Below are 26,501 nucleotides of genomic sequence, written 5' to 3'. Positions count from 1 at the left end.
AGGATGCAACACTTCACCCCATACAATAAAACATCTTATGAAAGGATGCATTTTACACAATCACACATGCCAACAACACAATATACACTCTATAAGGGATCTGTGGGAAAACAAAGTTCCTCAAGGAGGCAGGACTGCTTTCAGTCTAGGAAACAACAAAAACAACAGCAGATATATCATCCCTCAGGGCAGTCCTGCAGTGATTTCGCCCCCCCCCCAAAAAAAAAAAAAAAAAAAATACATACATACATATACCAAGGCTTTTTCCCCCTTACAAGGGGGGTAGCCAAAAAGAAAAAGGCATAAAATCATTCCCACCCATTCCATCCCTGAACACACTCCACCCTCCCCTCTTATCTTAGCACCTCCTGAATGATGGGTCATCCCTGCACCTTGTCCACTGCCCTGGACATAAAAATTCAATTGGTGGTCAAATTTAAATCTCTTCTTTACTACTTCTATGGGACAATTTTGTATCCAAGTTTGAAAACAGTGGCTATTAGTGATGAAATATCATTCATTTGTGGTGCAATACAAAATTTCTAAGACAGATGAAAATAAATGGAAAATGATACTATTATTGCCTCTTATACGTATATTTTAACAAAATATAAAATATGAATTTATTTTCATGTACACTGATGCACATTTGCATAAACTTACAGAATTACCATTTAAATCTTTTGTTCACTTCTAATATAAAATTGTAATGATCAATGTATACCTCTGATTATAACTTCACCTATGTACTACAAAAATTGATATCCTAGCAAATAAGGAAGGCCTCACAAATTAAACTCTGTTACCAATGAATTTGTACACAGACTTATTAATATATGTCCATTCATATAAGAGCATTGTAGTCAATAATTTATGCCTTATATATTTCAAAGGTTATCTATAAAGACCTATTAAATTCTATAGGGCGGATGAACACTCGAATTACACAAGTAATAAAACATTATGTAAGATACGGTTCAGTGGTTTGCATCAACTACAGCATTGGTCAGTTTTCATTCTTAAGATTAAATGACCATTGACAGGTGACAGAACAAAAGGTAGGTTCTATTCTGATGTAAGCTACTTAACAATCCCTTACATATTTAAGTGATGAAATTATGAGAACAAGAATCCTATTCCCAAATTAATGGAAAAAGGGAATAATGAAGTCATGAAAAACTAGTGCTAAATTCTTATTTGTATGAGAAAAAATATTAAAGGATTAACCTATCAATGATAGTGAATAGTGTTTATGAAGAAAGATAAATATAAGTATACATGGGCCAAGATGGTTGGTGGGAGGGTAGGTAATTGAAAAGGCATTTATGGATTACATAGCGGTGCCCAAAAGGAGGACTGGAAGAGTTCTGAATATGTGTTCAAAGAGGGCAGTGGGTTGTCTGACCATTATTTGAAAGGGAAATCACAAGTGGAAATTATGTGGGAGTAGAAAAAAAGGGGAGGCAGGTGCTCAAAATGTGCAAAGATGGGTGTGAGATGAGGAAGGTGAGTGGGAATAGGAGGCAGTGAATGGTGGGATGAAGAGGTGAGGGCAGTGGTCTCAGAAAGAAGGCAGGTACACAACAAATTTTTGCAAAGGAGAAACAAGGAAGCATATGAGAGGTACGAGGGCAGCAAATTACAAAGTAAGACAGGCCAAGAGATAAGTAAATATGTGGATATATGAAAAATTTTGAGAAATAGGTTGAGTGAAGGAATAAAGTGCCTACATTACTTGCTGCATTGCTCTTGACCCAGGCAGTGGGCAAGGATGGCTCTTCATCCATAAGGAGCTAAGATAAAAGGTAAAAGAAATGGGCATTGGATGGGTGGAGGATGGATGCATGCTTTGGCTGGTTTCCTCTCTTATAAGAAGGAAAAAGCCTTTTGGTATATATATTATAGTATGGAGTGGAGACTTAGATTCTGATGGAGGCTGAACATCCAAAATGTGTTTGAAAAGTATGGTAGGTATTATGAGGCTGGACAGGGTACAAAATGTGAAAGGCATAGACTGGGATCAAAAGTGATTTGTCAGACTGTGTAGATCAAAGAGTGCTGAGATAGTTAGGGCAAAAATAATGTAAGAAGTGGATGAAGTGAACCAAAGAGGAAGACCAAGAATGAGGTGAATGGATGTGGCAAGGGTGGCAGAGGATGCAAGAGGAATATGTCAACCAATGAAGTGTGATGTGAATGGGAAACACGTGTAAATGAATGAAGATTTGATATGGTTCAAAGGGATGTCTTTGTCTATACCATAAATTATTCCCAGTGAACGAGAAGAGGCATTGCCATGTAATAAAGTGATGGGAGTAATGCAGCTTTGGTGGCTATGCTCTTAAAGCAGTGTCTTGGAGCACTGGCTTTTTATGTATCAAGTGATGTGATGAGGGCCAAAGATGACCCTTCATTCATGAGATGTTCAGATGGGAAGGATGAGTAACATATGTATATTGCATGAATGTTGAATGGGAGTAAGGTAGGTATATACTTTGACTTGGCCACCATATGCTTATAATGGGGAAAAGGTCTTTTGGTACATATGTAATCTATCAATGCATAGTAATTGTTTCCAACTTAATGTGAACAAGTCTTTTTACCACTGCGGTTTTTTCGATACAATATGAATGAAGTATATAGCAGACCATCTTGGATCATGTTAAAATGAATATGAACCAAATCTGAACTGTTCTAGGTTGGCCTGATGAAAGGCAGGATCACTCAAGTCAGGTCACCATCCTGTAGCCAGACACACAAGGGCAGCACAGTATACCTAAATGTCTAAATCAAAGGGGTGGATGTGGTGTTCCTAAGTATACTTTTCTTACAGGTAAAAATATGTTATTTTCAATACCATACCTTTACAATTTCTATGTCCAACAAACTTTAACAAATAATCATAACTACCTGAGCAGGATCCAATGACAGGTACCTGCATGAGGTGATCCTGAGGAATGGATACCTGTCATATCCCTGTTGCCCATCTTAACCCTGAGGGACTTACACACAAGTCTCCAGAGTGGGCCGAAGAATTCTCTTTATAAACTTTAACTGTGTTTACTCCATCTTTTCACAAAAGGAGAGCTGTAAACTGGTGACTTCTCCCTTCCCACTACAACAAACCAATGACAAAAACAGTCCTACACTAACATAGACCCAAGTTTCTTTCCAGAAATCTAAGGGAGGGTTTGAGGACCACTGCCAAGTATTGTGGGTTTACAGTGACACCTTAGGCAAAAGTTATTATTAATACCTGAGCAATTAATGCCCCGTTACTCTGAATTGTTCCGTGACAGGTGTCTGATCTACTGTCCAAATACACTTGACTGTCCCAGAGTTTGGCAGAGTGTAGTAAGCTTTCGTCTCAAAGAGCTGTTTCAGCACCAGAGAATGATAGAAACCAGCTCAAAATCATCACTTAATTTGGTAACTTTCTCAAAAAACGAAGTGCATTTATAAGGCTTGTGTCAACTGAAAGTATCTTCCCTTCCATATGGGATGGATAGATATAGATAGATTATCTCCGTGTTGAAATACCTCTGCTCCCCAAATATCTTCTATTTATTTCATGCTTCACTTGTCTGATGTTTTACACATCCTATGATCCTACCTTTCCCATTATGAAGATGGTCCTCCTTGATGACCATCCTGTAAGACCACCATATATATATAGGTGCCCATCACTAGTCCCTCTTGCTGGCTGACCAATATGCATGGCAACATAAAAAGTGAAGTCCTTTTGCTAACCCATTACAACTAATGAACTACATTGACAAAAAAAACAGCATGGCTACTTTCCTTTTTCCAGTCCTTGTCTGTAAGTGCCATTTATAGTACAAGAAATGGGGATACACATGTTGCATGGAATCATAAACCCTCTTATGTGGTCTGTTTGCCAAATCTATTGTGCAACATTTAATTTACCACATTCTAATAATCCTGGATATATTACAAAAATCATTCAATTTAAAGACTATATCTAACATAAAAAAAATGCCTCTAGTTAACGGAGAAACACCACAAATTATGTACAAAGTAGGTAAACACATTGTTTCAAGTGTTGTTAGCATTTTGCTTCAAGTGTTCATAGTAAAGACCGATGAATTCAACTTGGTCCATGACTTTCAAGAGGTTGGATACAGTGTGCCTCCTTGCTGTATGATCCATCTGCATCATTAATTCATAATTTGTTGACACATTTGACAACAAATCAAGGCACTTACATATCTCTCCACTTGCATTAACTGGAAAAGAAAATAATTTTCTCAGCATTGTTTAAGTAGTTTATAATCTATCTATTTACCACCATGGGCTTCTTTCCCCTTCTGAGGGAGGTAGATGTCAAAGAATTTTATCATAAACTTGGAACTTTTCCAATTCTATAATACAATATCTTAATTAAAAAATTTATAAGGAAAAAATTACTTGGTAATTTTAAATCTTGGAAAAATTAACATCTACGCAAGTACAACAAGGTTGTTTATATATATCACCTTTAAGTGAAGTTCTACAAATGGCATACCTCTGCTTTCTGCTTCATGTGATGGCATAAGGCTGGAAAGAGCTTCATCTGACAAACTCTTATCTTCAATGCTCTTATCCTTGTTCTGCACAGAATTGCTAAAGGTTGCAGTTTCAGCTTGAAGTCTTTCTGATCTGTGCGTTGCGTTTTCATTTTCACATCCTTCCGACACATTAGTCACTTTTTTACCTTCTTCCGACTTGCTACTTTCATGTACTTGCACCTTTCTCTCTCTGTTACTTGTCTCCTGTACACCTATTTCTTCTGTTATGTTAATTACATCTTGGGTGTCTTTTGATAGGAGCTTTTCTAAACCAACTGGTATATCCTGATTTGGCTCATCCTCAATATTTATTGTATCATTTCCTCCTTTCAGATTTTCATTTTCTTTCACCTCCATCTTGGAAGATGTGGCATTGTTCTCATTTTCTGGCACATCCAGTCCACTAGACAGTTGAATTACATTTTCTTTGTGTAAATTCGTTCCATCCACACTGCAAAACAAAGACAATGCTGTAGTTCCAAAAACACTTGCTATTACTGTAGTTATATCTAAAACAATTTTTTTCCATATTTCTCAATCTCATACATACATATACCAAAGGCTTTTCCCCCCTTATAAGGGAGGTAGCCAAAAAACAAAGGCATAAAAACCACTCCCACCCATTCCATCCCTATCACACTCCACCCACTTCCCTCCCTCTTTATCTTGACACCTCCTGGATGATGGGTCATCCCTGCATCTTGTCCACTGCTCTGGGTCAAAAGCAGTGTTGCAAGACACAACACATCCACAGGAAGGCTGCTTTATCAAAATTGGTGACCCCCTCTCTCCGTCCCCTCATGCAGAAAAGGAGAAGACAGGGAGAATTCCCTTTGGGCTGTGTCAAATTTTTCTCACACATACTACCTTTCCCCCCCACACCCATTCCACCTCATGGATCACATCATCTATATACAACCATTCTCCATTCACCCCTATCTTCTGTCCTCTCCTGTCCTTCCTCAACAGACATTCCCCTATTCCCCAAAGCTATTCACTAAACTCAGGTATATATTTTACTCTGGTATATAAAACAATTTTATTCAGCTTACTGAGCATCAATAAAGCAAAGGGTATAAGCCTATCTAAACTACCCCTTTTGCTAAAATAACATATTCATTTGGATTTTACTCTGGTTTGTGCCATACAATTCGATTCAAATCAGGGAACATAAGAAAATAGGTATAATACATATATACATGTACATACACACATGTACATACTGACTAAGAGGTGATCTACTGACTATATATAGAATCATGAAAGGAATTGGAAATCCTTGACAGAAAAGATTGACTAAAAAATGACAATAGAAAAACAAGAGGTCATGAAAAGAAACTCAAAAAGGACAACTATAGAAGAGATAGGAAAAAGAATAGCTTCCCACACAGAATGCTGGATATATGGAATAACTTAAATGAAAAAAGTGTGTGCAAACTATTCACGATTTTAAGAATAAACTTGATGCTGAAAGATACAAAGACGGGTCACCATGAGCATAGCTCCCTTGTATAATACAAATAGGTAAATACACACACAATCCTCTAGCGAGTTTCCCTTTTCACCCATTCGTACCCCTCTCATACCAGATCCTTATCCTGATCTACTACCCCCCGTGTAGGGGGGAAAAAGCCTTTGGTATATGTATGTACCTCTTTCATTGTAAACTTGAAATTATCCCACTCCTTACACTGGCAAACTCGTTGGAAAAGTGAAAAAACAATCACAACAGAAGACATACAACATGACCAAAATACAACACATAAAACTCATTCAAGGTAGCAAAATGGGTGAATAGCAAGAAAAGGGATGCAATGGGCATGTTTATTAGTTCCTCTAATTTTCTACTGCCTGCCAATGCAAACAAAAAGTATATATAAATGTACTGTGTACTTCTGTTTGCATTCAAAATATAAACATTTCAATTTGGAGTAGCTAATGCAAATCCTTCAACTCATCACATAAGGAGATCTTACAATATGTTCCCCTCCTCATATTCCTACATACTGGTGACAGAAACAGTCCCACACTTATACAGCACTATAAAGTTTCTTCCTAGAGATCTATGGAATGGGTGAAGGACTATTGCCAGCTGCTATGGGACTGGGGATTTATAATCAGCATTGAAGAAGAGCAGGATGTCTGTTGAGCAAGGAATAGATAAGGCAGAAGATATGGGTCAGTAGAGAATAGTTGTGTATGGATGATGCTGTCATGCATGGAAGGGGATGGGAGTTAAGGGAGTGGTTATGTGAGTGTTATTTTGACACAGCCTGAAGGGATTTCTCCCTGTCTTCTCTTTTTCTGCACAAGGGAACAAGGTGGTTTTTTTTTTTTGCCAATTAAATGAAGTGGCCTGCTGTGGTTGTACTGTGTCTTGCTGCATTGCTTCTGACCCAGGGCAGTGGGCAAGATACAGGGATGACCCATCATCCAGGAGGAGCCATGAGGGAGGGGTGTTGAATGGGAGTGGAGTGAGTGGGGATGAAATGGGTGGGCGTGGAATCATGTCTTAAGATTTTGATCACCTCCCTTGTAAGGGGGGGAAAAGCCCTTGGTAAATGTATGTATGAATGTATTCCTTCTCTTTACCACTGACTTTTGTCAGCAGATGATGATCTGAAAAATTCCCTCCTACTCTCTTCAACATTGTCAAAACCTGTGTCTCTCTTGTCAGATTTCGATCAACCATACTTCTTATATCTCTAAAGCTTTAATGCCCATCCCAAAGTTACCTGTTGTTGGTCAATGAACACAATGAAGAAATTATATACCAATCTGGGGTGATTAGGATGAATGAGTACAGAGAGGAAGAGAGAGAGAGAGAGAGAGAGAGAGAGAGAGAGAGAGAGAAATTCCTCATTGTTTAAGTAGGAGTGAGAGGCATTAGTGTGACGGGAGTATACCAATGGCTATCCACTCCCACCCATTTCATCCCCATCACCAACCCTCCTCCCTCTTTTCTTGGCTCCTCCTGGATGACAGGTCATCCCTGCATCTCACCCAGTGCCCTGGGTCAGAGGCAATGTAACAAGACAGCACATTCACAGCAAGGCTGCTTCATTTAATCGGCAACCACCCCCCCTCTCCGTCCACTCATGCAGAAAGAGAAGACCGGGAGAAATCCCTTCAGGCTGCGTCAAAATATCATTCCCACATATAGCATATACAAAAGAAAGAAAACAAATAAAAGAAACTTCTTAGGCTAAATACGTACTCCATCAAATTTCTTTCACTATTTTCACTTCTAAATTTCTCCAGAGCTCTTTGGGTGGCTGGCACTTTTGGTGTACGGACAGGTAAGCTGACCACATCTGCTTCTGTCAGCTCACAAAACTTCCCAACTGTAGTGATACCACGCTGCTGCAACAGAAATATCAGCCCCTCCACTCTGAAAAAATACAACGCAAAAATTCTTAATTTTCTGAATGAGATGAAAGGATGGAGTGAATGGGGCCTTGGGTACAAGAGGAATGTCTGCTGAGCAGATAAGGGAGAAGGAAAGACTGAGGTGAATGGAGAATGGATGATAAATGGGTGTGACCCAAAGTTATGTTTCCTCATCTTTTCTATTTATGTGAGAGGGGAGGCTACCCCCCCCTGGTGTAAGGGGGAAAAAAACCTTTGGTATGTGAGAGGGGACAAGGAGGGAGGGCCACCATGAAACTGAATGAAGTGGTGGGGGCAAACTAGCTTGGGCTGTTGGGCTCTGCTCTGGATGTACTGTGCCTTCTTGCACTGCCTCTGACACAGGCAGTGAACAGTGGGGGCAGGGATAGCCTTTCATCCACAAAGAGCTAAGATGTGAGAGAAGCAAATGTGTGTTGGATGGGTGGTTCATCCATTGGCTGGCTACCTTCCTTATAAGGGGAAGTAGCTCTTTGATATATAGATAAAAGTATAACTGTTAAATCTATCAATCAATCAACCTGTTGGCCCTGGTCTCTCTTGCAGTAGCCCTGCAGCCTCCAGGAAATCAGCAACTGCCTCTGGGTGGAACCACAAGTCATTTTGAGAAGTGATATTGCATTGTCTGGGTATTGTTAGTGTGGTGCTGCTGTGTCCAGCCTGCAAGAGGCTGCACCAATTGCTTCAAAGATGGTGAGAAGAAGAGGCTGCCTCCCCTCTAAAAGAATTCATCTCTCAAAATCCATCTAAGTAGCAACAAATAGACAAAACTTATCCCCACTTTCCCAAAGAGATGTGGCCCTGAGGGGCCAGCACCTGGTCTTCTGACTGAGCCAGATAAAGAGATAGAGAATGGAGGAGGGATTGATAAATTAGAGTTGCTTACAGGGAAGGTGAGGTCAGATGCGATGCCAACAAATCAATGGGCTCCTGACAGCCAACCAATGAACTACAGATAGGCTGACTGCACTTGATGGATGGTGACGTATCTTGATCTTGGGAGTCCATTTCCTCAGAAACTTGTTTACCTGAGAAATAAACAATAAACTGGTGAAGCCATGTATTACTGCAACACTTTAATACAAAAATATGTGTATAGTGCATAAATCGCAAGCTCTTCGTGTTTCCCTATCTCTACTTACTCTTCACTGCAATGGCTGCTGCTTTAGTCATGTCAAGCCTCTTTTGTGCACGCATGTGGAATTTGGGTGATGGTGGAATCTCTACTCTTTCTGATACTGGTGGGTCGGCAAAACTAACTCTTCTTCGTTTGCTTTGAGGCGGTGAGGGAGTTTCATTTCCAGTAGTTGTACCTTGGAAATTTGTATACACTAATTAATCGAGTCAAACATCAGTAATTACATAATGGAAAAAAATATTATACATATACCAAAGGCTTTTCCCCCTTGCGCAGGGGGTAGCCAAAAAGAAAAAGGCACAGAAATCACTCCCACCCATTTAATTTCCCATAAAAAAAATATATATACCTGTATATATATATATATATACATATAAAATAAATAAAATAATGATAGAATGATAAAATTATGGGGAAACAAAATCATAATATATAAAATCAATTAAAATTGATAAGGAACTTGGGTTAGAAGGTTATGTGGAACGTCTGATAATGGGAGAAGCAACTATAGTGGAGTGGCTAGTGAGACTGTTTAATGTGTGTAATGGAAGAAAGTATACTGATGAACTGGAGGAGTGCATTCACATTTCCACTAAATATAGGAAAAGGGGACAAGTATGAATGCAGTACTTTTAGAGGGATTGGTCTATATGGGGGGACAGAGAGGGGGGGTCGCCGATTTATTGAAGCGGCCTTGCTGTGGATGTGCTGTGTCCTGCGACACTGCTCCTGGACAGGGTGCAGGGATGACCCATCATCTAGGAGGTGCTAAGATGGGAGGGAGGGTGGAGGGGTGTGGAGTGTTTTCGGGGATGAAATGGGTGGGAATGTTTTTGTGCCTTGTCCTTTTTGGCTACCCCCCTGGTAAGGGGGAAAAAAGCCTTGGTATATGTATGTATGTATTAATGTTGAAGAATGAACGACAAAAAGAGTGGTAGGGTGGTGAGATAAATACCGCGAATTGTTGAAGTTTTAATTACTGACGTTTTGCTCTTAACAGAGCTTCTTCACACTCTGAAGAACCTCTGTTAAGAGCGGAATGTCAATAATTAAAACTTCAACAATTCTCGGTGTTTATCTCACCACCCTACCACTCATAGTCATTAATGTGTGAGGGAAAGTGTTAACTGGGAGGATAAGAAAGGGGAACTGAGGACTGTAAACTTCAATGGTGAGTGGTTGGAGGAAGTAGAGTTTGAGGTAGCATGTGGCAGTGAATGGTGTTGTGGTGAATTAAAGATCACCCCCCACATTAGCACCTCGTGGATGAAGATCCCTGTTCCTCACTACACTGTTCAGGTCAATGGCAATGCAGCAAGGCACATTTCCACAGTAAGGCCTGACAGCCAAAGCTGATTTATCCCAATTATTTCATTATATGGTGACCACTTCTCACCTCCTGAAGAAATATATTGAGCTGACAAGAAAAGGAGAGGAAAAATGAAAAATGAAAAAAAAAAAAAAAAAAAAAAAAAAAAAAAAAAAAAATATATATATATATATATATATATATATATATAGACTATATTATGACAAATACGACTGAAGGTGGAAGAAGCGGAGACTTTCATCAAACTCAAATATCCAAAAGGTCTCTTATGTAGGTTGAAAAAAGAAAGCCAAAGAAACAATTAACAAAAGTAAAGATAAAAATAAGAATGATAATAAATGTAATGATGAAACCAGATACATTACAGTACCAAACTCTAATGTCAATTCACACCTAGACACTTTTCTCCTAAAAGCGGGCATTAAAACCAGGATATCAGGTATCAAAGTAGGACATTTAGTAACACGTAGCTATAATAATCCCACTGACGAAAACAGTGTTGTTTATAAAATCCCGTGTAAAAGCTGTCCCTCTTCATATTTTGGTGAATCTGGTCGCAGACTTAATAAAAGGATAAATGAACATAACAATGATGTAAAAGCCCATAGAACATCTAACTCCATAGTAATGCATGTGGATAAACATGGCCACCTTCCAGACTGGAACAACACAAAACCGTATTAAATAAAGGATCATCCAAGAAACTAAGGAAGACAATTGAGGCAGCATACATTAACACTAATAACAACATAGATCATAGAGAAGGCTTTATATGTCTAGCAAAAGCCACAAGCTTATTAATAATAAAAGAATACGCAAATAAAATAGTAAGCTCTCCGAAGCGTCCCATGAGATGACCCGTCCATGTATAAAATCTCCTGTTATGTTTGAGTTGTTAGCTTTGTGATCAAGACCCTGCGGGTTGAAACGTTAAAGCATGAAATTCTCCCATTACTCCTCGTCTGCTTCTTCCACCTTCAGTCTTATATATATATATATATATATATATACATATATATGTACAACACTGAATGGGTCCCAGTGATTAGAGATACATTTTAACAACCACAATGCACTTTAATTCTAAGCCATCAACATCGGGAAAACCAATGGGGCCACATGCAGAAATTGAAATGTGGTACTGCCGAGGACTCAAACTCAGCGATCACATGACAAGTGCCTATATATATATATATATATATATATATCAATCAATAAATACAATTCCATTCTAAGAACTTTAAAATTTACTAACCAGCCTCCCCCTCTTCTTGTGCTCTCTTCTTGAGGATACTCGCACTTGGTGATGCACCAGGTGAAGGTCTGTGACGGACCCAAGGCCGTATATCTTGACCATCTCTGTAATCGTGTAAAGGATAAAAATTTATGGTAAGCTAAGAGTATAATCTTATGTCCTGACACTTCCTCAAAAGTCTTCTTTATCATATATAACAATAATTTTTAATACACTACAACCCAAGTAATTAAAAATTCGTACATATCAGTGAATTTTCTTTTCCGATTAGGTGGTGTGTTTGATGGAGAACTGTTCTTACTGCTGGGTGATCCTCTCAGAACATTCTTGTCTCCCTCATCTGCAAGATACGACAAACGCTACATACACATGTAGGCAATGATGACTGATGATTCAGTTTAATGTCATGAACTCCCTATCAGGTGGCTAGGATGGTGCCCCTTACTGAGGACGTTGTAGATTGAAATTAAATGAATCATGCCCTTGGTCCAACTCATTGAGAGCAGGGCTCGAACTGCCCTCTCACCCCAACCTCCACCTTAAGTAGTGATGTGACCCATTTGCTCATTGAGTATCAACCAATGTTGGTAAAATAATCAAATCCTAAATACCCTAAGCTCCTTTTATACAAAATGGTACTTTTTTTTTTATATTTTTACTATGGCTGCCACCAACCTATCTCATACAACTCCATGGCACTATCAGTAGTGAAGAGGCCTCAATTAACTCCTTTCATATCAATTAGTACTTTTCCTTTTATTCCTGGTTTACTCTCACATTTTTGTGGCAGTGAGAGAGAGAGAGAGACAGAGAGAGACAGAGAGAGAGAGAGAGAGAGAGAGAGAGAGAGAGAGAGAGAGAGTGCATGAGCATTAAGAAAAAACGAAATTGCTCTAGGGTTTCTTCCTTAACCATTTAAAATTACTCCATATCCATTTTTTACCTTCTCTCTTCCTTACTCAACAGCTATTCTTTTTACATGTACTGTATACACATACACTAAAAAGCCATTTCCCTTTTGTAAGGGGAATGGCCAAGTTGGAGCACACATCCATCCTACACCAAACTTATTGTCCCTCCTACCTTAGGCCGGCCACACATGTGCAGTTTAAACTGACAGTTACAATTGTTCAGTTGTAACTGTCAGTTGAAACTGCACGTGTGTGGGCATCTCAGTGATACTGAGATACCTACACACATGCAGTTTCAACTGACAGTTATAACTGAACAGTTGTAACTGTCAGTTTAAACTGCGCATGTGTGGCCGGCCTTAGCTCTTTGTGAACGAAGAATCATCCCTGTCCCCTGCCCACTGCTTTGGTCAGAGGCATAACAGGAAGCCACTGTACCTCCACAGTAGGGCCCAGTTGGTTTACCCCTACTGCTACAATTCCTGGCCAACCACCTCTCTGGCAAAAAATTACTGAGCAAACAAGAAGAAATCCCTTTGAGCCATATCATTTCCTCATCCATTTATCACTCTCCATTCACAACTATCTCTTGCCCTCTTTCTTCCCCGAGAGACAGGCATTTCTTACAACCAATACTCCATGAAAGTACTCATCTTAAAAAACACAGAATAAAAATATAATTAACAAATTACACTGTATTTTTCTCTACAATTTTTATGTTAATATTAGTTTACTTTCTATATCAAGAATATAAAAAACTACCACATACCTTTACTTGGCGAGTCTACCTCCTCTGCAGTTCCACGTTTTTTTATGTTTCTTTTTGCACATGCCACAAGCATAGCCGCTCTTGAGCCTACTAATTTCATGCCTCGTTTCTCATGTTCAGGAGTTCCCACAAGTGACGTAAATTTGGACTTTCCAGGTTTTTCTGGCGACTTTTCATCTTCTTTCTGCACTTGTATTGTAGTTTTTTGTGTAGCATTCTCTTGATTTGGTATTGATATCTCATCAGTCATCTCTATCTCATTCTTATTTCCTTCCTTATTACCAACTATATTTACAATCTTTTTGTCTTCATCTTCATGTAATACACTGCTTTCCTGTTCTTCACCACGGCAATCACTTTCACTACTTGTGATTTCAATAACACTGTCACATTCTTTCTCTTTCACATACACTTTTGAACCTGGGCTGGTCACCTGGCAATTATTTTCTTCATTTTGAGCCTCTTCCTTATTGGAAGTTGATTTTGCTGACTCCATGCATAACTTTCCTGTAACTATCTTTTCACACTCCAAAACTTCATCTGTAGATCTGCTTTCATTTTCTGAACTATTTTCATCACCTACATCTTTTCTGGTATAATTTTCCACATCATCTGGACCCTCATGCATGTTCACAATTTCAGCTGAAGTTGTACATGGTACTTCCACTCCTCTATCTTCCTCATATACAGTGTCTTCTGAAACTTCAGAACTTTCTGCTATACCTGTTCTTTCTTCTGTTATCACAGTCACGAAATCTGTGTTTACATTTCTTTCATTTATTTCAGTTGTATCATTATTATCTACTTCATTATCATCTTTTTCTTCATTTATCTCAGTCTCTGAAGTCAAGTTCTGTCTCTCAGTAGATTCAATTTGTTTGACTGCATCATGGAAAGGTTTGGATGAAACTTCATTTCCATCATGTGAATTTTTTTCAGGAGTTGGAGGCAATACTTCCACCTCCATTTCTACTTCTAATGCTGATCGATTTCCTTGTCCTAGAGAATTTAGCTCATTTACTTCACTCTGAACAGATTTAGTTCCAAATGAATCACTAATCTTTTTCTTAACATTTCTCTTCCCTTGCAGGTATGAAAGCTCCTCGTTTGATTCAAGTTCTTCATCTGTTCCCACATTCTCCTCCTCATCCTCTAAGTATTCTGCTTCAATACTATCATCTTTACTGCTTAGTTCTGTGTCAACTGAATCTGTGGATTTCGAACGTTTTTTATGAGGAATTTTTCCAGGAGGCGTCATTGGCTCAGGCATATCCTTATTTGGTGCAACAATCTTTCGTCCAGAGCGTGTGGTTTTTGGTGGAGTAACAGAACGTTCTTCACTTCTAAAACCATTCTGTGCTCTGTCTTTCAACTTCTTCTTTGCAAGAAAGGCTTCTTTACTATTTAGTTTTGTGTTGTATTTCATACTATTGCTATCATCACAAATTTCAAACAGCTGCTTTCTTTTCTTTTTGTTGGTTATGATTTCCTCATCTCCAGATAGCTCATGAATGGTACTGTCTGTTAAATCCTGAACTGTAGCAACTGATAAATCACTATGTGAACCATCACTGGGAATGGTAACATTATTTTCCATGTCTGAACTTTCATCAAAGAATGATTGACCATGTGAATCTTCATTTTTGCAAGTATATTTCTTGGAATCTTTTTTATTTTCCTCATCTGAGATGCTTACACATTTTTTTCGTGAATATGTTCTTGGGGTGTTGGATCTTGAAACATTAAACTGTGATTCTTCATCTTCTGAACCTGATATTTCTTCCTCAGGTTTTCTTCCTAAGTCTGCTAACTTGGATGGTGCATGAATTGAAAGTTGATTTTTTTTATCTTGCACAGCACTTGGAGAACCGCATGTTTCCCCTACCACAACACGATGATTTCTTAGCACTTTGGAATGTTTTTGGACAACTTTCTTCTCTTCTTCAACTTTTAAATCAAGTGTGGTTCTTGAATTTTTTCTAGTTCCTTTCAGTATCCTACGGACATCCTCAGCTGTTTTCTTGCAAGGGGTAGATCCCTTCCTCCTCCTACATTCATCTGTTGAGGATTCAACTGCATGTAATACCTCACAATTTACAACTGAAAACAATTTCTTAAATTCAATAGTGGTTTTTCTAAGTTCCTCATCCAATTCATCATTATCATACTCTGTGTTTCCACTGCTGTAGCGTTTCTTACCCTTCCTACCCTCTCCATCCTGACTGTTTGCTCCAGGGTCCTTGGCTGCAACTGCATTCACTTCCCCATTTTCATTCTCCTTGACCTTCAAAGAGCCCTCCATATCCATGCTGTCATCCAACAAAATCAACGACTTTTCTTTTTCCTTACCCATAACCACCTTCTTATTACCAACTTCACTTGTGGATTTGATTGGCAATTCTACTTTTGAGACATCTTTATTTTCATCATTAACTAATGACCTCTCAAATGACAGCTTCTCTAAATGTTTCTCATGGGACATGGAATTTCCTGAGCTGCATGCGAAAAAGAAAAAACACAAGAATCAATGCAAATATATATGTTAAACATAAAACCATAATACATATCTATCAAAGGTTCTTCCCCCCTTGCATGTCAACATTATGTCCTTTATTCTAGGTTACCATCATAACCTTACTCTTTGAAACATTAACTTTTAGATTCATCCAACAGCAGAACCTACCAAACTTGCCTCTGCCTTTGCTAACAAAAGTGTCATCTGCACACACAAAGCTGTTAAACTTCATTTTAGCCCATTTTCTTCCATCCACACTCCTTTAAACATTACTTTTTTATTCACCTCTAATTTCTCCATCCATGATTATGTTAAATAGCCAGTGACATTATAAACCCCTAACCCAAACATTTTGGTCTCCTTATTTGTCACTCTCACACAAGTTTTGCACCCATTATAAAAGCTCTTCTCCCAACTCCAGTCTCATGGTCTTCCAAACAAACTTCCAATCTATGCTATCATACACATTTTCCAGATTCACAGTTGTTGTTGTTGTTGTCGTTCCCTAAACTGTCTGTCCAAGCAGTCCTGTCTCCCCAAGGAATGCTACAGCCGAAACTGGGTTTTCCCACAAATCCTTTATAGAGTGTATGTTGTGTTTTTAGCGTGCATGATTGTGTATAATGCAGTCTTCCATTATGTGTTGTATGATATGGGGCAGCTGTTCACAATGTGGTCATCCAGCCTCTTCTGGTAGCTTAGAAGTGCTGGGTGGTGACCGCACTGCAGTCTGGCCAGGTGGACTCTGTCCTTTCGTGGGAGAGAGTTTTCAGAAGGGTGGATATCAGGGGTCTGGCATGCAGCAGTGTGTTGTCTTTCAGTGTGTTAATGGAGCGGTGAGTGATATGATTATGAATATGTTTCCGGAGGCTAGTATTTGGTGGTTGTGGAGGAAGAGAAGAGAGTATCTGTGTGTGATACAGGTCTTTGGGTGTTGTTTTAATGTTTCTTGGTGTGTGAGGGTGTTCTGCTATGTAGTGTAGCGGGTGTGATGTGTTTCTGGTGGCTGCAGCAAGTGTTTGTGTGCCTCTCATGTCAAGGTGGTCCTTGACTTTGAGGACTTTTGTTTCATGGTGTAAATGGTCTGTAGGTGTTGTATTTGTGCAGCCTGTAATTGTTTTTAGGGCTTTGTTTTGTATGATTTGAAGGGTGTTGTGGTGTCTCACTGAGATTAGGAGCCCATGTAGGACTCACATAATTCATCACTGAGTGTATGCATTGTTTGTATATTGTATTAGTTTCTTTGTTTTGTCCAAATGTTGTTCCAGTGATTGATTTAAGTGCGTTAAGTCTAGGTGTGCATTTATTTTTTATGTTTGTCATGTGTTGTTTGAAAGACATGGATGTATCGTATGTTACACCAAGAATTTTCGGTGTGTTTGTGTGTGGTATTACAGTGTTGTTGATGTAGAGATGAGGTATGTATTTGTGTTCTTTTGTCCAGTTGGTGAGAAGTGTTGCTGTAGATTTGGTTGGAGCTATTTTGAGTCTGTTTGTGATGAACCATGTGTTGAGTGTATCAAGGTATGGCTGGATTATTTCTGCAGCTTTGTCTGTGTTACGATGTGTGCATGTGATTGTTATGTCGTCTGCATAGGAAGAGATTTGTATTTCTGAGGTGTCTGGTGTGGGTTAATCATGCATGTATAGATTAAAGAGCGTGGGGGATAGAACAGAGCCCTGTGGTACTCCATTCTTAATGTTTCTGATGTGCGATGATTGGCCATTATATGACACATAAGCATTCCTACCTGCCAGATAATTGGCCAGCTATCTTTTGGTGTTATTGTGCATGTCTGTGTTATATATTTTATTTGTTAGGTTGTGGCGGGGGATAGCATCAAAAGCTTTACCAATGTCTAATGTTATAAGAAGTGTTCTGTGGTGGGGCCTATCTGAATTGATGCCATCTAAAATTCTTTGTGTGAGGTTTATCAGAAGAGTGTTGTGAGTGTTGTCAAACAGTGTTGTGAGTCAGCAAGGGGAATATGTGGTGTGACAAGTTGAAGTATTAAGCGTTCAATGACTTTAGAGGGGGTGCAGTGAAGTGTGATTGGGCGGTGCGATGTTGGGATTGTTGGGTCTTTGTTTGGTTTTGGAATGGTGATTATTTTACCATGCTTCCAGATGTCGGGTATAGTGTTGTGTGAATAGCTGTAGTTTGCAATGTTTGTGAGTGCGTGTATACCTTGTGGTCCAATGTGTTTTAGGTGGATGTTACTTATGTTATCAGGGCCACAGGCAGATGAGTGCTTGAGATTATGTATTATGTGTTTTGTCTGACTGTCTATGAAGGGTGTATAGTTTGAGTCTGTGGGAAAGTCTTTCTTACGTCGAATAGTGCGTCGGTCGTCAGGGTGAGAAGTGAGATGGCTTGTCTGTGCAAAATGATTTATGAGTGTGTTTGCTTGTTGTCTGTTTGAGGGTAGATTGTCTGTTGTTGTGATTATTGCTGTGTGAGAGCGTGTTGTGTTACTGTTGGATAGTGTAATGCTGTTGAGTGTTTTGTACAATTTGCTGGTGTTTGTTTTGTGATCAAGTGTATTGATAAAGTTTTGCCATTTTTGTTTTTTGTTCGTGTATTTTATTGGCAATCACAGTGTTTAGTGTTTGTATTTGGTCTGCTATGTTTTGAGGGATAGGTGTGAGGGTATTGTGTTTAAGTGTGTCTCGTTGTCTGATGAGGCCTTGGATTTCTGGTGTGAAGTTGGGGTTGTGTGATTTTCTGTTGTCTCTAGGGATGTATCTCTTGTCTGTGTTTTGTATGATTGTATTAAAAGTGTGCACAGCATTGTTTATGTTTGTGATTGGTGTACTGTTAAGTGTTTCAAAATGTTGTTCTGTCTCTTCAGTAAAAGCTTCCCAGTTAGCTCTCTTGTAATTGGTGTATGTGTGTCTGTGGCCAACTGGGGTGCATCTTGTTTTGGTGGTGATGATGATTGGAGGGTGGTCAGAACCAAGGGTTCCGACCACTCTCCATGATGTTCTTGGGGTTAGGTAGGGGGAGCAAAAGGTGATATCAGGAGAGGAGGGAGTGTAGAGGGCTTGGTGTGGGATATGTGTATGATTATGTGTGTTGTTCATGATAGTCAATGAGTCAAACTGAGTCTGTATATCAAGCCCTCTGTTTGTGTCAGGGTTGTCGACATACCAGGCAAACGACTTGGTGTTGAAGTCACCACCAATGATCAGGTTGGGGATTGAGGCTAGTTGGCTAAATTGAGGCCTGAAGGTGTTTGGAACTGTGGGGGATGATTGGGGGGGAATGTACATGTTAACTATTGTCAGTGTGGATTTGTTGCCTGTGCGAATTTGAATGGATTGGATTTCTGTAGTGTTATCTGTGGTAGGGAGGATAATTTTGGTTGTGGCACTTGTGTCCACAAAACAGATGGAGTGGTGGATCAGGGTGATGAGTCCACTGCCATTGCCGTCGGTCCGGTCTTGTCTGATGGTGGTGTAATTATGAAATGATGGTGTTTTGTGTGAGTGTCTTAGTTTTGTTTCTTGTATAATTGCAATGTGTATGTTGTGTTGTTTAAGAAAGTGTTCGAGTTCATGTTTTTTCGTGTTAATACCGTCAATGTTGTGTTGTAATATGTTGATGTCATGTGTTCTGTATGTGTTGTATGTTGCCATTTGGAGTTGAGGTTGGGGTGATGGGGAAGGTATAGGATCTGGGTTAGAGGGGGGGAAAGGAGAGATTGGGGACAAAGGAAGGGGAGTACTGATTGGGGATAAGGGCAAAGGGAAATTGGGAGTGGGTAAGGGTGCTGGCTGTGGTTGGGGAGGTGGGAGTGGGGTTACTGGAGGGCAGGTAGAACATGTCCAAGTGTTTGTGTATTGGTTTGTGTCAACAAGTGTTGTACAAGTGAGGTGGGCCCAGTTTTTGCACATATTCCACTGAACTGAGCCCTTTGTCTGTCTGCTTGAAGTAATGGGGTTAGAGCATGTTGGGCATGTGTATTTTGTGGTGGGCCCAGGATTGCTCTCTACATCTCCAGTTAAAAGTAGAAGAAGAGGGGTGATCGCCGGAAAATCACCCCTCAGTGCAGAAAAAATGTAACATTGCATGTTGAGAAAAAGGATTGTGGTACTCCCCAAGGCAGTCGTAGTTCCTCTTGGGGATTGGTGCCACCTGCGTAGAGCCGGTGGCCAGGGCTGGTTGCCGTCGTTTGGCCCCCAACTCTTGGGGTTGGGGGGTGGTCCCACGACGTAGACGCTGCGGCTCCAGGACCCAGATTCACAGTTGCATAACTTTCTCACAAGCCTTCTTGATGAAAATCTGATCTATGCAACCCTTATATATATATATATATAAATATATATATAGATAAATATATATATATACACACATATATATATATATACACACATATATATATACATACACACACATACACTTATATATACACAAACTAAATTGAGATAAGATAAACACAGGGGGACATTAAAAAAAAAAAAAAAAAAAAAAAAAAAAGATAATAAATAAATATCACAGTGGTGAATATCTGGAACAAACTGGATAAAACAATAGTGTGTGCAAAAACTATACACAAATTTAAGAGCAAAGTGGGAGGTGAGCCAGCTGTCATTTGTGGACGACACTGCGCTTGTGGCAGGATTGGAGGAGGGATTGAGGAAGTTGGTGACAGAGTTATGAGATGTACAAGGGGTGAAAGTGGCAGCAGACTGGAAGTGAGCATTAAGGGTGAGCGACTGGAGGAAGTGGATAGTTTTAGATACTTGGGCGCAAATGTGGCAGGAAAAGGTGGAGTGGAGGTGGAGGTAGAATGTAGACTGAGAGAAATGAGTAAATGCTTTGGTGGATTAAAAAGTGTAATGAGGATTAGACATTTGGGAATGGATGCTAAGAGGAGAATGTATGAAGGCGTGACAGTGCCAACAGCACTGTATGGAGCAGAAACATGGAACATAAAAGGGGAAGAGAGAAGGAGTTTGAATGTGTTTGAGATGAGGTGTCTGAGAAGTATGATGGGGGTTACTAGGCTAGATAGAGTGAGAAATGAGGAGGTGAGGAGGAGAACAGGGGTGGAAAGGGAGTTGGGAGATAGGGCTGATGAAAGAGTATTAGGATGGTTTGGACACATGGAAAGAATGAGTGAAGAAAGACTGGTAAAAGAGGTATGGAAGGCAGATGTGGAGGGAGTGAACACGAGGGGATGTCCTAGGATGAGGTGGATGGATGGGGTGAAGGGGGCTTTGGGGAAGAGGGGAATATCTGTTGAGGAAGGACGGGAGAGGACAGAAGATGGGTGAATGGAGAATGGTTGTATATGGATGATGTTATGATGCATGAGGTGGAATGGGTGGGGGGATAGGGGGTGAGGTAGTATGTGTGAGCAAAATTTGACGCAGCCTGAAGGGATTTCTCCCCGTCTTCTCCCTTTAACCTCTTCAATATGGGCCTTAAATCTCGCGGGCAGCAGCCGATACCAGCCGTACGACGTGTTGTAATAATACTCGCATCATAAAATATAGTCACCGCTTATATCGATCGTTCTCTCTTTCACCCGTGAATTTTGATAACCATAGAAAATGTGATTACAGACAGTTTAGAGAGTATGTCATTACGGAGGGGCAACTACAATAAATATAATCAAGACGCCGATATGGCAGCCTCGCGTATCCACTTGCTCCTCATGACGCCTACGTATGTGGCACCGTATGGAAGGGGTTAAGCATGGGGGGACGGAGAGAGGGGGTCGCCGATTTTAATGAAGCGGCCTTGCTGTGGATGTGCTGTGACTTGCGACACTGCCTCTGACCCAGGGCAGTGGACAAGGTGCAGGGATGACCCGTCATCCAGGAGGTGCTAAGATGGGAGGGAGGGTGGAGTGGAGTGGAGTGTATTTAGGGATGGAATGGGTGGGAATGATTTTATGCCTTTTTCTTTTTGGCTACCTCCCTTGTAAGGGGGAAAAAGCCTTGGTATATGTATGTATGTAAGAGCAAACTAGACACTGTGAAATACAAAGACAGGACACCATGAGCATAGCTCCCCTTCCCGTGAGATACAACTAGGTAGGTAAACATGCACACACACACACGTATACATATATAAAATAATAATAATAGTAATAATAATAAATAAAACAAAATAAATATAGTTTCTCTTCACCTCACAATCCTTTGTATTATAATTCTACCATACAGTACACACTTTACCTTTGATGATTAAAAGGCTAATGCCTCTACAGTTCTTACACTCAAGGTTGCAACTTGGTTGCCCTTGAAAACTGTCAATATGCAAGCCTTCTTCCAGTCTTCAGGCACTTTCTTCACAGCACACATTACACTCCCAAAACCAAATAAATAAAAGCACATGAAAAAATTGTATCTAAAAACTATATCCATTAATGGAGAGGCTGACATTACCTAATTCTATATTGATCTTAGTAGCTGGTCAGTACAATGAATGTTTGACAACTCATCACATGAAATACAGGTTGGGCATCACTAGTCTGGTATTTACTATTCCAACAGCTTCAATGGTTTGGGCCAGTGATTACTTTTCATGACTGCTGCTTGACTTAAAAAGAATTGTTGATGTTGCTACATTACCTTTGACTATCATTTTACTGCCTAATAGTAGGGCTGATGAAAGAGTATTGGGATGGTTTGGACACATGGAAAGATTGAGTGAAGAAAGATTAGTAAAAGAGTTGTGGAAGGCAGAGATGGATGGAGTGAACTTGAGGGGCCAATCAAGGGTAAGATGGCTGGGGTGAAAGGAGCTTTGAGCAAAAGGGGAATGTTGGTTGAGCAAGGGAGATGGCAGGAGATAGGGGTGAGTGAAGTATGGCTGTTTATAGATGATACTTTGATGTCAGGAAGGGAAGGGGTGGGGGTAGTAGGGAGTGGCTGAGAGTGAATTATATTTTGATACAGCACAAAGGGATTTTGCCCAGGCTTCTTTATTTTCTACAAGGGGGTGGAGCTGTGGATGTGCTGTGTCTTGCTGCATTGGTTCTGACCCAGGGCAGTGGGCAGGATACAGGGATGACCCGTCATCCATGAGGAGCTAAGATAAGAGGGAGGAAAGGGTGGTGGGTGGGAGTGGGTGAGTGCCTTTGGACTTGGCTGCCTTCCTTATAAGGAGGAAAAAATTCCTGGTTTACAGACATTTTCTTCTACCTATTTTATGAAACAGTAATAGTATTGTAGTATTATTTTACTAGTAGTATTAATTTAACCAAATAATTTTACACTCACAAACGCTTCCTGTATTTTTTTATTTTACCAGTCTTTCTTGGCTTGGAAATGTCCAAGTACTGGTCTAGTTCCATTCTTGCCACATTAGTGAGTCTCAACCTGCATTATATCTCTCACATGCATGGATAGAGCTTGACAAAAACAGTACATACTTGAAATAACTTTTCAAACATGCAGAAACTTACTCATCGGATGCCAGTGTTGTAAAGCCTTCTGGCAGTGTCATTTGTGATGCCTGCTGAGAAAGGTCTGAATATAGCGCAGGGATATCACTTCTCCTCTCTTTCATAACCTCAACCTGATGCTCAGTTAATACTCTACGGTTTACTTTGGGACTTTCGATCTTCACAAAGTCCTGAAATCAAAATAGGGTTGTATTAATATTTCATTGTAAAGCCCTACATTTAACTATCTATCCTGGAAACCAATGACCAGGACCTACATGAGGAGGTCTTGAGATTTGGATATCAAAGGATCATCTCCTTGTTGTCTGATTTCAAAACCTGTCAACACCCTTCCTTAGGAGCTAACACACTGTCTCCAGATCAGGCCCAAGATATCAACTTAGACAGTATTTTCCTCCTCCTTTTAATATTAGAAAAGCTAACAAATGATGACTGCTTCCATCCTCCTACTCGTACAAGCTAGTGATGAAACAGTACTACACTACTACAATAGACAATAGTACAACTCTTCTCCCCAGAAACTGATGAGAAACACTGGCTGAAGGTTTCCAGTTAGTAATCTTGAGGATGTTCACTGGGCAAGTGGGTTACAGTGTCATTACTTGTGATGGAGATCGAGGTGATGGTGGTTTGAACCCTGCCACAAGAAAGTTGGATTTCGGGGAAGGTTCATTGTATTCCAAACTACAAAGTACTCTTGATAGAGGGTGTTTGCAACATTAAACTGAATCATATCTCCGGGCAACACTAATCACTATCATTCATTCTTTCTAGCAATAACCAACTCCGCACTCTCAGTTCCACATATCTGTTAGCTTTTTGGCCCATTTTCACATTTAGTAATCTATTCATTCTTTTAACATCTGTAACTTTCTCCAAGAGGGTGGAGGGGAGTGGAGTGTGATAGGGATAAAATGGGTGGGAGTGGTTATTATGCCTTTGTTTTTTGGTTACCTCCCTTATAAGGGGGAAAAAAGGCTTTGGTATATGTATATAATTTTCTCCAAACACTTATCTCTAAAAACATTCACTATCTTTTTCACTCATTTTCCAAGTCTCTTTTAAACAACACTACTTCATAATTCTTTTGGCATTCATCCCTAAACATATATTTTTCATTACCTTTTTCATTCCACCCAGACATTTACTCACTTTCTTTACTACTCCTCCATTCATTGCCACATATAACCCCAGGTACTCCACTTTTTTGTCTTTTGTCTTTAGGATGTGTGCCCCGTGGGGCTACAGGGAGAAGGATGCCTAGTCCCTCTCCCCGTCCCTTTTTTCTCGCCTCTTACGATCCAAGTGGGAAACTTGGGATGAAATGGGTGGGGGTTGTTTTTATGCCTTCCCCTTTTTGGCTACCTCCCTTGTAAGGGGGAAAAAGCCTTGGTATATGTATGTATGTACTCCACTTTTTCAAGCCTTTCATGCTTTACACTCGCAAATAACCTGCGACCATCATAATCATTCCTTATACATATCACCAGTTATGCTCACAATCACATGTAACTTTCTTCTCTCACACAGGAACCTATGATGGGTTCCTGCATGAGGTTGGGAGCCATCTCCGTCACACATTTTCAAATCCCATCAACCACCTCACTTCCATTTGAAGGTGCAGCCCCAGAGTGCTGCTATTCAGTCATTGGACTGGGCCCAAGATCTCTCTTAGTCAACTTCATTTCCATCTTTAACCTCTTCAGTACAGGTCAAATTCTTGTGTGCAGCATCGGCTGCCTGATGTACAATGATTCGATGATGCATCACAATATTCGGATTATAAAATATAGTTACAGCTGTATTACTTGTTCTCTTTCATTCTGAATATTAATGGTTTAATAATATGGTACATTGCAAACTCCTCCCATTGGAAGGCTAGGATAGTGCCCCTTACAGAGGACTTTATAGCGTGGAATTTAATGAACCATGCCTTTGGTTCAACTTCGCTGGTGGCGGGTATCGAATCGCCATCCCCTCAACCTTTGCTGCAAATAACGACGCCCTAACCCGCAGAAAAGGCAATCAAGCCAGTTCACAGAATATGGGGGTCACTCAGCTACAACTACAAAATAAATATAATCAAGATGCCAACCCCAGCATTCTCATATACTCACTCTTGCCTTATGACACCTACATAGGCGTCATAGTATGGAAGGGGCTAAACACAAGGAGAGCTGACAAATGGTGACTACTCCCCTCAAACTACTTTCTGCCTGTGACACAGAAACAGTCCTACACCAATACAACAAAGACATTAGTCCAAAGTTTCTTTCTAGAGATCTATTAAAGTGCCTGAAGACCACCGACTGCTGCTGATGGGTTACAGGTTTCTTGTTGCCAAATCTAAAGCAACAACCAAACTGAAATCTCTCACATACCTTTCCAAACTCCATCATCAAGAACAACAATCTCTTGCCAAGAAACGTATGCTAAATCATGACTAAAAATAGAAAACCTAAAGGCCATATGAACATCTTGAAAGATAGAATCACTTAAATGTCTAATTATGCAAAAATATAAACTATTACCTCATCTTTCATATCCTCAAGGCTTAATTTTCTTCCTCCACTTTTTTCTCTTGAAACTGGAGTACCAAACTTGGGACTCTCTGCCTTAACAGTTCCGGAAAAATGCTTCTTCTGAGCCATAATTTTAGTTACACTGCTGTTATCTGGAAAACTTCCCACTGTGAAAGACAGAAAAAAGTAACATTAAAAATCCATAAACATACATATACCAAAGGCTTTTCCCCCCTTACAAGGGAGGTAGCCAAATATAACTTTAGAATAAATAGAAATTTTATTACATAACCCCATCATGCAAGATATCAGCCATGCTGAAAAATCCCTCTCACAACAAAAAAGCCACACTAGTACATTTAAATGCAGCCCACCATCCCACTGAATAGGCCCAGCCATTGAGTACTGTTAGGTTTTGATGATGTATATCTGAGACGGAGACGGAGAGGGGGGGGTCGCCGATTAAATGAAGCGGCCTTGCTGTGGATGTGCTGTGTCTTGCGACACTGCTTCTGACCCAGGGCGGTGGGCAGGGTGCAGGGATGACCCGTCATCCAGGAGGTGCTCAGATGAGAGGGAGGGGTGTGGAGTGTATGTAGGGATGAAATGGGTGGGAGTGTTTTTATGCCTTTCCCTTTTTGGCTACCCCCCTTGTAAGGGGGAA

At 40.1% G+C, this 26,501-nt stretch overlaps 1 protein-coding gene across 2 annotated transcripts in view; it reads right to left on the bottom strand.

Annotated features, from left to right (window-relative positions):
• Window positions 1–586: 586 nt before the first annotated feature.
• The window catches only part of LOC143032729 (uncharacterized), a 38,961-nt gene continuing 13,046 nt past the window's right edge, over window positions 587–26,501 (bottom strand). Inside the window, exons 8-18 of one of the 2 annotated variants that reach the window (XM_076197664.1) lie at window positions 25,847–26,004; window positions 23,316–23,485; window positions 15,579–15,874; window positions 13,380–15,437; window positions 11,943–12,039; window positions 11,700–11,803; window positions 9,119–9,289; window positions 8,863–9,004; window positions 7,786–7,959; window positions 4,526–5,019; window positions 587–4,247 (exon numbers count right to left, since the gene is read on the bottom strand). In XM_076197664.1, coding sequence (XP_076053779.1) covers window positions 4,057–4,247; window positions 4,526–5,019; window positions 7,786–7,959; window positions 8,863–9,004; window positions 9,119–9,289; window positions 11,700–11,803; window positions 11,943–12,039; window positions 13,380–15,437; window positions 15,579–15,874; window positions 23,316–23,485; window positions 25,847–26,004 — 4,055 coding nt within the window. In that variant the 3' untranslated portion in view covers window positions 587–4,056. Of the gene's footprint in view, window positions 4,248–4,525; window positions 5,020–7,785; window positions 7,960–8,862; window positions 9,005–9,118; window positions 9,290–11,699; window positions 11,804–11,942; window positions 12,040–13,379; window positions 15,875–23,315; window positions 23,486–25,846; window positions 26,005–26,501 lie in introns of both variants that reach the window. The other variant, XM_076197663.1, reaches the window with a different exon arrangement.

This window comes from Oratosquilla oratoria, chromosome 14, assembly GCF_046742065.1.
Source record: "Oratosquilla oratoria isolate Oo_2021 chromosome 14, ASM4674206v1, whole genome shotgun sequence".
Taxonomy (NCBI): domain Eukaryota; kingdom Metazoa; phylum Arthropoda; class Malacostraca; order Stomatopoda; family Squillidae; genus Oratosquilla; species Oratosquilla oratoria.
The sequence above is the reverse complement of the archived record's forward strand: the minus strand, read 5'-3'. Positions and strand labels throughout refer to the sequence as shown.